This window comes from Silene latifolia, chromosome 10 (assembly GCF_048544455.1).
Source record: "Silene latifolia isolate original U9 population chromosome 10, ASM4854445v1, whole genome shotgun sequence".
NCBI lineage: Eukaryota > Viridiplantae > Streptophyta > Magnoliopsida > Caryophyllales > Caryophyllaceae > Silene > Silene latifolia.
In genome coordinates this window covers 158,861,569-158,879,568 of record NC_133535.1, presented here as the reverse complement: position 1 = coordinate 158,879,568, position 18,000 = coordinate 158,861,569, and the positions used below count along the sequence as shown (strand labels likewise).

The window sequence follows — 18,000 nt, the reverse complement described above, 5'->3', positions numbered from 1 at the left end:
TAAGACAAGATCTTAAATAATTCTCCTGTAAAGCGGATCTTGTAAAAAAATAAATTATAACAATAATAATAATCAAGCAAAACTTATATATTTCATTTCTCTTTATTCCTTATTAATGTTTATATTAAATTTCATAATAATGTAAAATGATGCTCAAAAGTCGTGAACCTTGATTGATATTTATGCGTATATTAATTTTGATAATAATGAAAAAAGGATGCTCAAAAGTTATAAAATGCATCCTCAATTCTTTATATATTTTTGATGGAAGACAAAGTTTATAAGCCAAAATTTTTCTTATCTCTATCGTCAGTAGAGCTAAATGTATCATTAAACTTTCCTATTATTCTATTAACATCAAGCCAAGTGTATTAAGGTTTTAAAATTATTAACTAATTTATTTACTTTTTATGTAAGTTCCATTGGGTTATGAAATGTTCATCGTTTGTGTTTTTTTTTTTGTTCTCATTTAGGGATATCAAGATTTGTGGTGTTGAGCTATTTAAAGGTAATACTTATTCTCTACGACTTCATTCTCATTCCCTTTTTCTTTCATTATTTAAGAGGAAACTTAAGTAAACAAATTTCACTATTTTGTTGGTTAATTCAGACTAATTATTGAGTTACTTTTTTTTATTATAGGGTCGATTCGTTAAAAAAAAAGACTATATGAAGAAATAAAATACTAGGATAGCTTAAATAACTATATATTGGAGACTAACTACAACATTGACGACATCAACGTGAATGACTAATATTTTTTTTTCTTTTTTTTTTCAAATGTATATTTTTATTTTGGTATTTGTTTGTTTTTTTTCCATCATTTTACCTTCGAAAAAATAGCAATATTCACCTACTTTGGCTTATTTAATTTATCGATTTTGATCTTTATGTTAACATGTAAATGTCCGTAATCTTAGTACGCAATCAATGATGAATTATTCATAAGGTGAGCTTACTATACGTTTTGATATTTTAATTTCAATTAATAAAAACACTAGAAACATCACACTCAAAACAAAACATCCCGTGAATTTCACGGGGCACAAAACTAGTTTTATCTCAAATACCACACTAAACTTGTCTTAAGTGTAAGACCGACATGGTTTATTGCAAGAATTTATGTGATTACAATAAATATTATAAACTTGACAAACAGGTCAATCAGATCAGGTTAATTCAAGTTCAGATTGCTTGGGTGTGTAATAATTCAGGTCGGGTCGGAAAAGATTATTTCGAGTTCGGGTAATTTCCAGGGATTGTTACTTGTTATCAAGTTATCTAGGGATAAGACCAGTAAGGGATAATAAACATTCAGGTCGGGTTGAATAAGGTCGAGTCAATTCAGATTTCGCGTCAGATAGCTTGATAATAACTTATTTAAAATGACTTCATCCTAATTGAATAAATTCGAATTCTCAATTATGTTATTCCGGTCGAGTGGGTTTTGCCACCAGTAATTATAACCCAACAAGTCTCATTGAAGACGGGTATATCCGTCACAAGTTGAAGACGGGTTAAATAATATCTATGTGGTTAGATAAGACAAAAACAAAATATTTTGGATATTAATTGACTCGTCTTCAACTTGTAACGAATATGTTTGTCCATAATGAGAATTTGTGTTCTAAACCGTAGATATTATACCCAAAATTGAGGCACACAAAATACAGAGTGACACAATCCGCACAAGGCGGCACACCAAACTAGGAAAACCAGCAGCACCGCCTTCCGCCAATAATTAGCGCGGGTACACTACACAATACACATACACCGTCCTACACGATAAGCAGCTCTCAACACACGTGTCTACCTCACATTCCCCCAAACTAAATCAAAATAAAATAATAAAATAAAATAAAAATAAAATAAAATAAAATATCTTCTTCCTTCTTTCTCCTCCACTTCTCACTCAAGGCACTCCATACTCCATACTCACTTTCTCTCTCTAAAACAATGGCGTTCTCAGCTCAACTCCAACCTTCTTTCTCTCTCCTTAACTCTCGCCGCACAACTTCCACCGCAACAACCACCGCTTCCGCCGCCGTATCTTCTGCGAACTTCTCTCTCCTTCGCCGTCGTACATTGCGGAACTTGACGACGGTTCTTTCTCGCCGTTGTTTCGCTGTTAATTGTTCTCTTTCGCCTTCTACCGCTACCGAATCGCCGAAATTCACTGTAATTTTCCTCGCATTTTACTCAATTATTCGCAACGTAGTCCCCTATTATGTTATGCTTCAGTTGCTGCTGCTGCTGTTGTTCTTTTATATATAAAATCACTCGTTTATTACTTTATTGATAGTATTAGTACCGTTTCGCACTATAAGGCGGTCTTATTTTATAATTTGTGCTATGTAGATTGGTTGATTTCTGCGGAATTTCACTGTAATTTTCCTCGCATGTACTCAATATTTGCAATGTATTACTATGTTATATAATTATGTTTCTGTTACTGTTGTTGTACAGTGTGAGACGGTTATTTTTATATATAATCATTCGTTTATTGATAGTAGTCATGGACGACTGTTTAATCAATAAAGGACCGTTTGATACGGTAAGACCGGTCTTATTTTATAATTTGTGGTATCTAGATTATTTGATTTCTCTTTTGCTGTGTTGTTGTGCCGAAAATTACGGTGATTTCTTCACGTTTGTGTCATTTACTCAATTATCTGCAGTTAATTGTTCCGCAGTTGTTGCAGATTTGTGTAATTGGTGTTCGTATCCAGTTTGTTTGATTTATGGTGTGTTGTTTTGTTGTGCGGATCATCAGTACAAGAAATCTGAAGTAACGCATGTTCGAAGTTTTTGCAGCTGAATATCTTCAGAAATCTGAAGTAACAGTTCGATTTTGAGACTATACAATTTTTTGTGTCAAATTGTGCATTTGTGTGCTGTAAACTGTCTTCCTACTCGTTTTTTTACTAGTTATAGGCGTTGTATCTCTATTCTTTGGTTTCATGTGCGTTGTATGTTTGTGCGGATAATTTCAGTAGGAATTCTGGAGTAACTAGTTTTAGCGGTTGAATTTCGTTCCTAGATGTAATAAATTGCTCTAGTAATTGTTTTATACACAACCAGTTTTATTGATTTTGCGGTGTTGAGTTTCTTTTGTGACAGTTCTGTATCTGAAGTGTAGTAAGTGATTAATCTTCTGTTTGCTGCAGACTTGTGTGCTTTGATATTTTTGCCACTGTTGTTTCTCAATTGCATTTACTAAATCAATAGCAAACGTATTGACTTTTAGCTCATCAATTGGGAGCAACATTTGAAACGTCCAATCAATTAAAGTGAAAGCAGTGTGAGGATGAAGTTTTGACTTTGTAGAACAGTTTAAGTTGATCAGGAATTACAGCAATATAGCACAATGCGGTGACGAAGTATAGTAGAACAATTTCTGTTTATTATGTCCTCCATCCCAATTTTTATTGTCCCCTAAACTTATTCCCAAAATTAGTGCCCCATTTCTAATTTTAATAAGGAAGAAGTTTGATCACCCAATAATGCCCCTAGACAATTTAGCTACTACCATCTTCCCCACAATAACATCGTCTTAACTCTTTAATTTACGGGATAAAATAAATACTTCACGACTTTTCCTCAAATCCTTCCAAAATAAACGAGGGCAATAAAAATGAGATAGAGAGAGTATTTGATTAGTTGTTCAGACAATCTGGTTGATATATTCAGATTGGTAATTGGAAATAAACTATGTATTTCAGCTAGCTGTAAGAGGCATCATATTTTTCGTTTTTTTTTTTGTTTTCTGAACAGTTGGAGATCGTGTGGTTCAGAAATTTGCCTTAGTATAATATGCCTTGACATTTGAATCATCGTGCATAGAAATTCTGAATTTTAGGTGCCTAAATTTATAGTAGCTTTTGATTTTCATTGACTTGGTCTTGATTCTGCCTTGTAGGAATCCAAATTTTTTAATTTAGTATTCTATGCCATTGACAAAACTTAATTTTTTTTTGCATTCGTTCTTGTGCTTGCCTGGCTGAATATTCTCTTTTCTCAATGGCTTTTGCTCTTCAGATCACTTCGGTTCCTACTAAATCATACGATGGTCAGAAGACAGGCACAAGTGGACTGCGGAAAAAGGTTTATTTCTTCCTCCTGTGCTATTAAACTCATGTATCCGGGAGTTTGAGGTGGATTCTTACACTTACTTTAGGTTTTCTTCTTTTAGGTCAAAGTGTTTATGCAAGAGAATTATCTCGCAAATTGGATACAGGTGTGATGTGTGGAATTTTTAATTTTTGACTAAAAAGCATTGCTTGGGTTTACTACTATTGATTTGAGCATTGCCTATGATGAGCAGGCATTGTTCAATTCTCTACCACCGGAGGATTATTTGAATGGCCTATTGGTGTTGGGTGGGGATGGTCGTTACTTCAACAAGGAAGCCGCGCAGGTGCATATAAGATCAAGTTCATATAAGCAGGATTGATGTTCGGATGTTTTCTGATGCTGTTTTTTTTTTTTTTTTTTTTTTTTTTTTTTTTTATTATCAGATTATAATTAAAATTGCAGCAGCAAACGGCGTTGCAAAAATTTTAGTCGGACAGTGAGTATCTTGTTCATTAACGTGTCTTCATTTTGTTGGTTTGTCTGGCTTGATTGTCTTTTGGTAAAGGCTCTGAATCTTTGTTTCTTATTTGTTTTTTTTTTCCCTGGATTATGACAATTTTATGGTTGCAGGGATGGTATTCTGTCAACACCAGCAGTATCTGCAGTGATTCGGAAGAGGAAGGTTTGTTTCTTTCACCATCTTAGTTATATGTGTATGTGGTTGCATATTTTTTTTTCCTTCCACCAATCTTTGAAATCGTATTCTCAATGATGTGATTGATCACTTGCTCGATTGATTGTTTATGTATTTTCAGGCCAATGGTGGCTTTATAATGAGTGCAAGTCATAATCCTGGTGGACCTGAGTATGACTGGGGTATCAAGGTAACAAAACTGAGACAAAGCTGTTTACACTGTTTGCTTTTGTAATAGATCTCCCTTTCTTATATTACGTGTTTGTTCTTCACTCATAGCTAAATTGCATCTGAGCTAATATAGTAATACTTCGTAAAACATCGTCTTTTGCCTCTGCGTTACTCTTTAAAACTGATGGCTAGTTGTACTTAGATACCATGAGATAGGGTGACTAACCCTATTAACAACCACCCGGAAGTTAGAATCTACAGGTTCTGGGAGTAAGGGTGTCATGATGTATGCTGCCTAGTGCCTAATCCTGAACAAATTTAGAGAGCTGTTTCAGATTTACTTTTGTGACCCTTGAACAACATAAAGTTGTCAGCCACGTCGTCTCTGAAGTTTTGAGTTAATTTTATCTAAAGTTGGTACGACTGATTGTTCTTGGGAGGTATGAAGTAATAGGAATAATTATAATAGTTGGGTCTCAACCATCACCTTAGGGTTTTGGTTGAGATGGTTCATCTATCATGGTATCAGAGCCATCGTGACCTTTGGTCACGGGTTCGAATCCTGGCAACCAACTCCTCAAAAACTCTCACCGTGGAATTCCAGCACACGGTACGGGGGAGCCGGTGCACAACTAACCACTCTTCAAGCCCAATGGGCATTTGAGTGAGGGAGCGTAATAGGAATAATTATAATAGTTGGGCCTCAACCATCACCTTAGGGTTTTGGTTGAGATGGTTCATCTATCATGAAGAGCCTTCTTCCCTGGTCCATTTCAGTAGTTCACTACATTTTGAATGATGTAGTGAAATGGATGGAACGGAGAGAGTACATTCTGTTGCGGTGCATACTGCATGCATATTTTATGAGGGAATGAGTATAGTCATTTTTGAGAGATCGTTTAGACTAACACTACATGGAGGTTTGGCATTTGGAGTCTATGGTGAATACATGGATGATAATGAAATTGTTCAGTTTTCCAAACACCACCACTGTTTCTGTATTGTTACTGGATTTTTATGTTACTTATGTTTAGAACATTGCTCTATTTCTGGAGAGGTCACTCCTTGAGAACATGGAATTGTGCACTTATATGTAGACGTGTCAGTTTTGATTTCTGCTACCTTATTTCAGCTTGTGGTTCAAGTTTTATAATTTTATCTTTAACTTTTCAGTTCAACTACAGCAGTGGGCAACCTGCACCAGAGTCTATCACTGACAAGATTTATGGAAACACACTCTCTGTAAGTTTCAAATCCCATATCAGTTCTTGCAGTCTACATTTTGACCCCCTAAAATCAGCATTAAGTCATTTACAATATGATCTGTTATTTAAGTTTCCTTTCTGTCCCTTGTTAAATGTCTAGTTTAGCATTTGGTGGTTGAACATGGTTAGAACATAGGGAAATTGTGGGTCTTCACGAAGGAGGTATCCGTGTTTGTGAAGCGTGGATTCAGATTTGAGTTGTGACTTATACCTATAATTCAATCTTCACATGGAAGTCATATACGTGCTTATTTTTCAGTCTTAAACGCCTATTCATTTTTCCCCGTAAGCCTAACTTTTGTGTTTACTGGCATTAACTTGCCCAGGTGAGAAATTGGTTTGTTTCGATGCACGGGGTCTTATATTAGATAAATTGTAAAATGTCAATCACTCAAAGCCAGTATAGATGTAAATCAAGTCTTTTTATTGTGGTCCTATCTATAATTGATGAATGAGCTATACATATTTCTCAGTTTCTCACTACAATTAGTTACTACCTCATGCAACAATATGGTAGTGGGGGTTTTTTTCCCCTGCCCCAATCTGATTTGTGGATCTCCTCTGCAGATATCTGAAATTAAGATGGCAAACATCCCTGATGTAGATCTTTCTAGGGTTGGAGTAACCAAGTTCGGCAATTTTATTGTTGAAGTAGTTGACCCAGTTGCTGACTACATTGAACTGATGGAGGTATATAAGTTCAGTGAAGTGTTTTGGTGTACCTCCGCACACCTTATCATAATCTGCTCAAGGACCAAAGAAATATTTGATTACTTAAATGTAAATCTTGTCCTTGTATGCAGAATGTTTTCGATTTCGAGCTAATCAGAAGTCTTCTGTCACGATCAGATTACAGGTGCATGCATATGATCCGAGCCCCTACCTTGACCCCCCACCTCTTTTCCCATTTCTTTTGGCTTTGTATGTTTTTCTTTAGTTTGTGCTGTGGAAATTGGAAAATTGCCGCTAGAATTTCATTTGATTAGCGAGGATCAAACGACGACAACATGATAGGCCTATGAGGTTGAAAATAGGACAGTAAATCAAGATGCACTCCATGTATCAAGTGTTTTTCTTTATTTTTCTTTGTCATGATACCCGAATTGAATATATTTTTATCTATGATTCTCAGATTCACATTTGATGCAATGCATGCTGTCACCGGTGCCTATGCAAGCCCAATCTTTGTGGAAAAGCTGGGTGCCCGTCCGGTATGTTACTTACTGACTGAATTAATGAGTTATTGCTAGCTGTTTGTGAAGCAATTGGTTTCATTTCCTTAGCCTGGTATTTAGGAATCAATTACAAATGGGGTTCCTCTAGAAGACTTCGGCCATGGTCATCCTGATCCTAATCTCACGTGAGTCGGTCTTCCCACACTTTCACAATTCACCCTTGGCTTTCCTTATGATCTGTTCTAAGTGGTTTTTGATACAGTTATGCTAAGGATTTGGTCGAGATAATGTACGCTGAGAATGGACCAGATTTTGGAGCAGCAAGCGATGGTAATACTTTCTTTTCCTGAACTACTCTTCCGATAGTTAAGAAGGATCAATGATAACCTCTGGGCTGTATCACAGTACAGTTTAACACGAGGAGATAGGTGGTTTTTAATTCAAACGGTCTCTTTGGGGAAACTTGAGTTTCTTTCCATGTGAATGCTTTTGATTATGCTGTTCATTTCGATGACAGTGTCTTCATAGTCTTTCTGATGCTGTGAGCCTATTAATTGTCACAATTTGTTTGACACGGGCTTTTCCTTTGATAACTATATATGAAGCTGGGAAATGGCTCACAGAGGTGGGCCTAGTCAGCAGAAACTTATTAACACTTATAGTTGGAAAGAATCCATTCATTTAACCTCAGTCCAACACTTATTATAATAAAGAAATAGAGGAGAGGAAAACATAGTAATCTGTTATCTTCTGTGTACTATTTTTCCCTCTTGAGTTGCCAATTTATAGGATTTAGGAGGTTGTTTTTATCAATTGAGCTTAAATGTGTGTTAGGAAATTTTTAAGAATAAATGCTGTTTTCTTCATGATCTAGGTGATGGTGACAGAAATATGGTTTTGGGTAGTAGTTTCTTTGTTACACCATCGGATTCAGTCGCTATAATTGCAGCCAGTGCTCAAGAAGCAATTCCTTATTTCCGTGATGGGATCAAGGTAGCATTCCACTCATCTAGTTGTCTTTTGTTCTGTTTTATTTTGTTCCTGTAAACCTTAACAACCATTCGCTTCCGTTTTATTGTGTAGGGGTTGGCTCGATCTATGCCAACAAGTGGTGCACTTGATCGTGTTGCTGAAAAACTAAAGCTTCCTTTTTTTGAGGTTTTTGTTGTTTGAATTATGATTTTTAAGTTGGACAGAAAGTGGTCATATGATATCAAACTTTACTGACAAAATATTGTCTTGGTGTAGGTTCCTACTGGCTGGAAATTCTTTGGGAATCTCATGGACTCTGGGAAGTTGTCAATTTGTGGAGAAGAGAGCTTTGGTACTGGTTCAGATCACATCCGTGAAAAAGATGGCATATGGTAAAAAAATTGCTTGCCTTTTTCTCTTAGAATTTTTGTAATTGAAATTTGAAAATGAGTAAATTTTGATTTTGTGAGCTTGATATAATGAAGTGCCTTTTCCCTGTTATATCAAAATAAGGTTCATCTTTCTAGAATCTAGACACAAAATAATCCCCATATCGGGTTGCAAATTCTTGTTTTGTATATGCCCTACTGTTCCAGTTTCCATTTCGGCAGCCAAGATCATCAGAGAAACACGCCACGCCTAGTAAACCTGTGCTACCTGTATATGGGAATGCACAATTGGTTTTTCTAGGTACTGGAGTTTCGTGAAGGGCTTATGCGTTATCCTATGTTCAAGTCGATAAACTTCAGTTCATTCAGTGTCCTGCTGTCCAGCAACAATCTGCTCATCATGGGAAGAATCCATCTTGTTCCGCTGTTCTAGTTCTAATTAGTTGGAAAATATTAAACTGAATAATGCCAGGTAATTCGTTAAAATTTAGTATCCCTCTTTGTCCAAAATTTGGGCCTATTCACTGCCTACACCAGGATGAACTATGTTGGGTTCTACCAAAGACATCTAACTAGAATCTTTACCTTCGTGAACAGGGAGCGGATAGTAAGAATGTAAGATCACTTGTACACACTTGAACACTTGAGGTAGCTCATAGGAGATTTCGGAACCTTCAATTTGCCTAGTAGTAGTTTGTCGTGTGCTCTCTCTGAATTAAATAGTCTCAAATCAACTTGAAAGCATGTTAGCCATTCATTTTCTTATTTTATACTTCCCAAGTGCTACAAGAATTAAGGTTTTCTATAATTCTAGTATCTTTTCTCATATATGTGTGTTGTTCTTGATGTAAAGTGGATCTTTGCATCTTATACATGGGTTTTTGTGGGTATTGCAGGGCTGTTTTAGCTTGGCTGTCAATCATTGCCTATCGAAACAAGGAGAAGAAACTTGGAGAAAGATTAGTTTCTGTAGCTGACGTTGTAAAAGAATATTGGGCAACTTATGGAAGGAACTTCTTCTCTAGATATGATTATGAAGTGAGCATCAATTTCATCCTTTTCCAACTCATTCAAGACAAGATAAACGATTTTATGCTGTACTATTAAGTGGACTATTCTATATGTTGGCCCAGTACTACGCGTCTCCTGACATTATTGCTTTTCTTGACAGGAATGTGAATCTGATGGAGCCAACAAAATGGTAGAATATCTCAGGGATTTGATCTCTAAAAGCAAGGAAGGAGATACTTACGGTAAACATCACTGATTGGAAAATGATTTTGCATCACCTAGTGGTACTGAATTTAGTACCATCAATATGATATGTCCCTTCCATTATCTTAATATAATATTGTTCTTAAATCACGAGAATATAGATACATGATTTCTTTTGAAGTTATGTTCTAATCTGTTGTTGAAACAGGTGACTATGTCCTTCAGTTTGCAGACGACTTCTATTACGAAGATCCTGTACGCTCTTTCTATTGCAACTATTGCATCTTCATATTTGACCATAATTGACTCTGCTACAATTTCCTTACGCATATTTGGTGTTTGTTTAGGTTGACGGAAGTGTGGCATCAAAACAAGGCATTCGTTTCGTGTTCACTGATGGGTCACGGATAATATATCGTCTATCAGTATGTGTTACGCTGATCATGCCATTGCTCTTTTCTGTTAACTTAGTTCCGTGATAAAAGAGAGTATTTCCTTGTTTTTCCAGGGTACTGGTTCTGCAGGTGCAACTGTAAGGATTTACATCGAGCAATTTGAGCGTGATGTTTCGAAACACGATTTGGATGCTCAAATAGCATTAAAACCCCTGATAGGTTGCGTGCTTGATTCTCCTCTAAATCTTTACAACAACAACAACATTACCCCAGTGCCTCAATGGCTCCCGCAAATTGCGGGGTAAGGGGGGGTCGGATGTACGCAGCCTTACCCTTGTGTTAGCAACACAAAGAGGCTGTTTCCGAATGACCCAAGATGAAAATTGCGTCGAGAACTGCATCGAAGGACCACTACTTCACAAGAAAAAGAAGCGTAGCCACTTTAGTGAGCCATTTTGCTTTATTCCATCATAATCCAAAACCAAAGAGTAATGAATCTTTGGCTCCATTGGAAATATGGAATTCTCCTCTAAATCTTTAATCTCATAAAATCCTAGTTTTGTACTGGAGTTTAATTTCTTTCATTGGTTGTTTAGATCTTGCACTATCCATCTCAAAGCTCAAGGATTTCACTGGAAGAGAGAAGCCTACAGTTATTACATAAGGAAACTCAACAATTTTGGAACACGTCTTTCTTTTCAACGTGGTGCGTCTTATTGGTGCTCAATCAGGTACTACCATGGGAATCTGTCTATATATCCTATAGCTTCATTAGCAATAGCAATTCTTATTAGCCGTATATATAATGTTTAGTACGGAGTATTTAGCTGCAGTATGTTTTTAATATATCCTGAATTCTGATTATCGAATGCATTTTTCAAAGCGAGTCATTATCCGGATAAATAAGCCGAAAGCAACCATAATAAATTAAAATTATTCTATATTGCATGATCGAAGGTAGTAAATGGATAGTTAACTGAAATACATTTTTTTTTGCATTATAATGATACATCTTATATTCCATTTATTTGAAGGTTGACAACATAAATCTGTGATACTGCATTACAATTAGACAAATCCAACATTTTTTATTCATCTATAGAAGTAGTTACAAATTCTTTAACCTTTAGCATTATTGATTCTCGTTGATTGGAGTCGAGTAACCCCATGCCATGATATCCACCCTCGGTGAAATCTTCTTTCACACTTACCCCCTTATCTTTTAACATAGCAACCAAGTCCATCGAACGATCCATCAATGGATCACCACTACAATACATGACCAAAACCTGCAAACTCAACCTTTTAAGCCAACTGGAGCCATCACACACAATTGGGTTACAAAACTCGTGATCACGATCTGCACCAACGGGCAACCCGAGCTCCCAGAATAAATCATTGCCCGACAAGGGCAAGCTTTGGTGATTTATATGCCTAATCTCAGATCCTGTCCGTTTTACCCCGCCAAAAAAGGGTTGGTGCAAGATCAAACCTTTCAATTTCAATGGCTGGATATCGTTCACGATATCCAGTGCTCTTATTGCTGAATGGTAAGCGATATTCCCTCCCGCACTGGTCCCCATTAGAAAACAGTTATCAAAATCTCCATACTTTGATAACCACTCACTCTTCTGAGTGGTTGCTCCATCACGAATCCACTGCAGCGCCTCCACAGCATCCTCATAGGCTGCAGGTAGCCTATGCTCAGGTGCAAGCCTGTAGTCAACAGATACTACAATCGCTGGCAAATGCAGTGCTAGCGCTTCGCAAAATTCGTGGTTATAATAGGAGTCAACTTGCAGAGTGACAAAACCGCCCCCATGACAATATACAATGATGGGGAGCTTATTAATACTTTCCAATGCGATTTTTGGTATGAAAATGCGTAGGGAAGTTTTGTGAGATGGGTTTAATGGGAAGTCATCGGAAAGAACTGGCGAAAGAGAGGTGGAGTCAGGTGCAGCCTTGATGATTGGCATTTCGAGGTATCGAGTTATCGTGCCATCCGAGTGGAGCTTGATCTGCATGTATTGCAAAGGGTCAATGCTGCATGTTGGAATGGCGTTTTGGCGATCGCTGGAAGACATGTTTGTGGAATGTTTTTCCAAAATGGGGTTTTATAACAAACAATTTAACGAAATGAGGTGACTTTGAAACTAATTACCCAAAATGGGTCCACGTAGGCTCGGTTTTAGCGATGCTAGGGGTCAGATTAAGGTCGCTCAGCGAGAGAGCGACTTGAAGCCAAAACGCTCGGCCGAAAAAAAAAAAAAAAAAAAAAAACAAAAACGTAACTGATGGGAATCGAACCCGCAAACTAAAACAATCACTTCACACCCCATAACCATAACACCAAGGATAATGTTATGACTTATTAGGGAGATTAAAATTACATATTTAATATTAGGGTTTGCTTGGATTGAGGGTAATAGGAGGGGAATGAATAGGAGAGTAATATGTGAGGTGTATTTCTCATGTTTGGTATGCGGATAATTATTCACCTCCTGGAATTATTACCCTTGTGAAGGGGTAATACATTACACACCCCCTCCCCCCGGGTAATGATTAATGGAGTAAAAGATCTACCCAGTAATCATTACTCTTATGCCAAACATATCATCAAGGAACTCATTACCCCACTAATTAATTTCCCTAGTAATTATCGCCCAATAAAACTTACCCCCTTAATAATTCCATGGATTCCAGGCAAGCCCTTAATAGCAATAAATGCATTTTGGGACTTTAACAACTATTACTCAATATTTTATTTGAGCACTTAGATTTAACATATAACTTTGATTGCTTTAGTGGTTATCTAGTGTAGAATAAGTGTCATTTTTGTGGATGGTCTTGAGTTCGAATCTGTTTAACAGCGTTATTTTTTTTTTTTTTTTTTTTTTTTTTTTTTTTGCAAAGACCCAAGACGCTGTGGGGGAAGACGATTTGAACTCAAATCGCTCACCCCCCGAGCGACTTGCCTTGAAGTAGTATACTGCGGTTTGGGTGTGACACTTTGGGTAAGGTCGTTGAGCGGGAGAGCGACTTCAATCCGAGTCTAGTTTCGGTGATGACGTGGACCCATTTTGAGTAAATATTTTGAAACTCAACCCATTTCGTTAATTAGTTTGTGTTTGAGCCCCATTTTCGAAAAAAATTCCATGTTTTTTTTTTTTTTTTTTTTGTGTTTTTTTTTGATTAGGTAAGAAAACTAGGTTGATCCTCTAGGGCAGGACCAACCTATCTCATCCTTTCGAATGAGGGAGGTAAGTTGAAGCCACCGGCTATCAAACTACCTCGAAAGAGTTGGACATGAATGTCCAACAGAAGCCATGAAGTCAACAACCTTGTTGGCTTCACGAAAGCAATGTTTAATTATCACTTCATCGAAAAAATGAAGGTCTAATTTCACATCCTTGATAATACTAGAAATGTGGGTTGGTAGTGAGACTGTCCCTCAAATGTGGTGATAATATCTAGGAACCACAGTCAACTTGACATACTATACCCCTTTACAGCCTAAAAGTTACGCCATCCTAACACATTGTCCTTTTTTTTACTAGCAGTCTCAACATAAGTCAAGAAAAATGTCAATATTTTTTACTGTAATAGAAAGTGACCATTTATAATAATAAAATATTATAACTAAAGTTCATTTTTTTAACATAAATATAATGGTAATATTTTATCAAGGAATATTTAAATTTTATCGTAAAATGGTCACATTTTTATCGTCCATCTCAAAAAAGAATTTTGACTTTTTTTCAGTCCATTCCAAATTAGTCCTAAGACCTCATGTTGTCATCCCATTTTTTTTGCTCTTATTTTTGCTTGGTCAAAGGGTAATATTGACATTTCATTGCTTTTTCTTAACTCCAACCTTTTAGTGAAGGGGACAATATAAATGAGATATAAAGGATATTTATAAGTCTTAAGTTGGTTTATCATGACAGTAAATACAAGCATTGTCTGTTCTTGCCTTACTCTCTTTAGCCATTTAGTCTTCACCCATCTACCACCTCAAGTGCCACAATCCGCCACCTTCCATCCAAACCACCGACACTACGCATTCCAAGTCAACCGCTTTTTTTACTAGTGTAACATATACGGAATTTATACAACATAATTCCAAACTATAAATATCCCGTATAAGACCGCTCTTGGAGAGGTTCAAATGTGAGTCCCTTGAAAATTTCACCTAAGAGCTTGCTTGGAATGAGAGTAATTATTAAGGGAGTAATGAGAGTTAAAATAAGAAGAAATGGGAGGAGATTGGTGGTTAGTGGTGGTTGTGAAGGGGGAAAGAGGAGGTGAGAGAGGAATTATTACCTCCATATGGAGGTAATGCATTACTTGAGGGGGAGGGGAATGGAGGTAATGCATTACTTGAGGGGGAGGGGAGTAACAATTACTCCCTCAATGGAGGAACTATTACACTATATTTTCCCATTTCTATCCATTTTTATCTCCAACTCCCATCCCTTCCCTCTATTTTTTAGTTCATTTTACCTTTATTACTCCCTTAATTATTACTCTTATTCCAAGCAAGCCCTTAATAATTGGATTTTACTCTCACGAGAGACAGAAAGAGGCGACCGACCCCGCTGATTTTTCATATTTCAGTGTGAAATTATTATCCAGCCCAAATTATTATTCAGCCCTCCTTCGATTAATAGTCTAAACAGTGGTCCTCTTATCGTTTACCCAAGATCCGCCACTTCAAAAACCAATTTCAACAATGCGTCTTGCTTGTGACGGGTTAATCCCGTCACAAGCTGAAGACCTCTCATAAAAAAGGAGAGGGGACAAGGTGGGGCAACTGCCATGTGCTCCCCCACTCACCTCTTATGGGTATTTTGTGAGAGAAAATGTTATCCGTTACAAGCTTGTGACGGATATCGCCGTCTTCAATGAGATTTTGTGTTTTAACAAATGTTATTTTCAAAGATGATGCAATAAATCATGTGAATGAAAAGTAGGTTTGAACTTTTGAAGGAACGTTTTGTTTAGCATCTTGAATGGAGGAGTGGAGGGCCCACGTATGATTGGCTAGTAGCAACTAGCAAGTCACACTATGACTTTGTTAGCAAGTTGAATTAAGAAATTGCGAGGAAAAAAGCACTCTTGAGATTGTAGAAGCAAGAGGTCTTGGTCTAGTAGTTAAATACTCTAGAAGGTATCGTGACAATAGGTTAGAGGTCATCATAGTGTTAAATGCTGCATTTGAGCTTTCAAAGTTGGTACTTTTGCAATTATATACCCCCTTCTGATTAAGGAGCATCGCTAGTTCATAGCGATTAGTGAGTCATTATCTGGATAAATCAGCTGAAAACAATCGTAATGTAATAAATTAAAATTATTCTATAATTGCATCATCAAATGTAGTAAATGGTCAGTTAACTGAAATACATTTTTTTTGCATTACAATGATGCATCTTGTGTTCCATTTATCTGAAGGTTGAAAACATATGATTTACTGAAATCTGTGATAACGCATTACAATTAGACAAATCCAACATCTTTTATTCATCTATAGAAGAAATTACAAATTCTTTAATCGTTAGCATTAATGATTCTCGTTGATTGGAGTCGATTAACCCCACGCCATGATATCCACCCTCGGTGAAATCTCCTTTGACATTTACCCCCTTATCTTTTAATATAGCAACTAAGTCCATCGAACGATCCATCAACGGATCACCACTACAGTCAATGACCAAAACCCGCAAACTTAACTCCTTCAACTTTTTAAGCCAACTGGAGCAGTCACCCACAATGGGGTTACAAAACTCGTGATCACGATCTACACCAATGGGCAACCCAAGCTCCCAGAACAAATCGTTACCTGACAAGGGCAAGCATGGGTGATCTATATGCCTAATCTCCGATCCTGTCCGTTTTGACCCGCCAAAAAAAGGTTGGTGCAAGATCAAACCTTTCAATCTCAATGGCTGGAGTTCATTCACGATATCCAGTGCCCTTATGGCTGAATGGTAAGCGATATTCCCTCCCGCACTGGATCCCATTAGAAAACAGTTGTCAAAATCTCCGTATTTTGACAACCACTCAGAAGTCTGAGTGGTTGCTCCATCACGAATCCACTGCAGTGCCTGCATAGCATCCTCATAGGCTGCAGGTAGCCTATGCTCAGGTGCAAGCCTGTAGTCAACAGAGACTACAATTGCTGGCAAATTTAGTGCTAGCGCTTCGCAAAACTCATGGTTAACGCAGGTGTCAACACGCAGAATGACAAAACCGCCCCCGTGACAATACACAATGATGGGGAGCTTATTATTAGTTTCAAATGCGATTTTTGGTATGAAAATGCGTAGGGAAGTTTTGTGAGATGGGTTTAATGGGAAGTCTTTGGAAAGAACAGGAGAAAGAGAGGTGGAATCAGGTGTGGCCTTGATGGATGGCATTTCGAGGAATCGAGTTATCGTGCCATCTGAGTGGAGCTTGATCTGCATGTATTGTAAAGGGTCAATGGTGCATATTGGAATCGCGTTCTGATGATCGCTGGAAGACATGTTTATGTTTGTGTTGGAGTGATACTTTGTCCCTCAGCTCTGATGTATATATATATATATATATATATATATATATATATATATATATATATATATATATATATATATATATCAACTGCCTTTTTTACATAGCCAACTCGAATTTACAAGAGATAGAAAGAGCCCGTCCCGTGGAAGACCTTAGTTATGCCGAAAGGGGGATCCGGCTCCCGCTGATTTTTAATCTTTTAGTGTAAAATATCAATGCTGAATATTATATTTACACACTAAGGCAATAATCTAAACCCTCTTCCATGTGATGCCATGTGCCGTGCGTCTTAATATAATTGGTGGTGAGATGAGTAGATTATAAGTCATGTTAATGAAAACTAGGTTTGAACGAACGTTTTGTTGAGCAACTTGAATAGAGTCGTGAAGGACCGACGACGATTTGCTGGTAGCAAGTCAAACTATGACTTTGTTAGCAAGTGTGTTTAAATACATAAAATCATTTTCATTGCCTAATTTTATGTAAGATTACTCTGTATTTCGAGCAATTTTATACGAGTACTCTGTTTTAGTATTAGTATTCATACATCTATGTTTCATCCTATGATGATTTATTTGCAGGGACTCTTACATTAAAAATCGTCGCGGATCAATAAACGGCGAAGGAATCGCATGCAAATAAAACCTGATTTAAAAGTTAATCTGTTCTAGTGAAAATAAAATCCTCCAGATCCAGAGAAAACAAGCCGTCTCCTTAAGTCCACATGCGACCGTTGTATACTTGTATCCTTGCCCCATCATGTTATATTGGCCTTGTAGCTCTCAGTTGAAGGAAAACATGGCAAGAGTCGAAGAAACTGCGGTTTTTCTTGTTATAATCAGTGAATTCATCTTTTATAATTCAGTTGATTTACAGTTCATTGTCGTTTGACTTGCGTAGCTAAATTTTAATTTAAGATCGACTGATACTAAATTCCTGGATCCTTTGATCGACCGGAAGTATAACAACCAACATATTTCCTTGTGTTTTTCAACAGAAACGGATCCCCGTCACAATCCAATGGTACGACCCCTTAACCCTAAGTTGTTAACCAAGACTACTTGTTCGTCTCACAACTAAAACTGCTTAAAATTC

General features: G+C 37.0%; 3 protein-coding genes across 4 annotated transcripts; 1 reads left to right on the top strand and 2 right to left on the bottom strand.

Annotated features, from left to right (window-relative positions):
* Positions 1 to 1,875: 1,875 nt before the first annotated feature.
* Positions 1,876 to 17,838, top strand: LOC141606625 (phosphoglucomutase, chloroplastic). Of its 2 annotated transcripts, XM_074425824.1 has the most exons (23): positions 1,876 to 2,178; positions 4,039 to 4,104; positions 4,193 to 4,237; positions 4,325 to 4,417; positions 4,518 to 4,570; positions 4,705 to 4,756; positions 4,890 to 4,958; positions 6,113 to 6,181; positions 6,772 to 6,894; positions 7,008 to 7,060; positions 7,337 to 7,415; positions 7,500 to 7,564; positions 7,642 to 7,709; positions 8,254 to 8,372; positions 8,463 to 8,537; positions 8,628 to 8,743; positions 9,637 to 9,778; positions 9,912 to 9,993; positions 10,164 to 10,210; positions 10,303 to 10,380; positions 10,464 to 10,569; positions 10,947 to 11,081; positions 17,487 to 17,838. In XM_074425824.1, exons 1-22 carry the CDS (start codon positions 1,957 to 1,959, stop codon positions 11,012 to 11,014), a joined length of 1,890 nt encoding a protein of 629 aa, XP_074281925.1. In that variant the 5' UTR covers positions 1,876 to 1,956; the 3' UTR covers positions 11,015 to 11,081; positions 17,487 to 17,838. The 2 variants fall into 2 exon arrangements, with proteins under 2 accessions (XP_074281925.1, XP_074281926.1); XM_074425825.1 differs by lacking the exon at positions 1,876 to 2,178 and having other exon boundaries at positions 4,062 to 4,104; positions 4,178 to 4,237.
* Positions 11,439 to 12,437, bottom strand: LOC141608744 (carboxylesterase 1-like). The gene has a single exon (XM_074428088.1). It carries the CDS (start codon positions 12,435 to 12,437, stop codon positions 11,439 to 11,441), a length of 999 nt encoding a protein of 332 aa, XP_074284189.1.
* On the bottom strand, positions 15,783 to 16,902 carry LOC141606627 (carboxylesterase 1-like). The gene has a single exon (XM_074425827.1). The coding sequence runs from the start codon at positions 16,875 to 16,877 to the stop codon at positions 15,870 to 15,872; it is 1,008 nt and encodes a 335-aa protein (XP_074281928.1). The 5' UTR covers positions 16,878 to 16,902; the 3' UTR covers positions 15,783 to 15,869.
* Positions 17,839 to 18,000: the final 162 nt, after the last annotated feature.

Coding starts and splice junctions, on each gene's coding strand:
- LOC141606625 (XM_074425824.1), top strand. CDS start 1,957: ATGGCGTTCTCAGCTCAACTCCAACCTTCTTTCTCTCTCCTTAACTCT. Junction 10,211..10,302: donor ACTTCTATTACGAAGATCCT/GTACGCTCTTTC, acceptor GTGTTTGTTTAG/GTTGACGGAAGTGTGGCATC. Junction 10,570..10,946: donor AGCATTAAAACCCCTGATAG/GTTGCGTGCTTG, acceptor TTGGTTGTTTAG/ATCTTGCACTATCCATCTCA.
- LOC141608744 (XM_074428088.1), bottom strand. CDS start 12,437: ATGTCTTCCAGCGATCGCCAAAACGCCATTCCAACATGCAGCATTGAC.
- LOC141606627 (XM_074425827.1), bottom strand. CDS start 16,877: ATGTCTTCCAGCGATCATCAGAACGCGATTCCAATATGCACCATTGAC.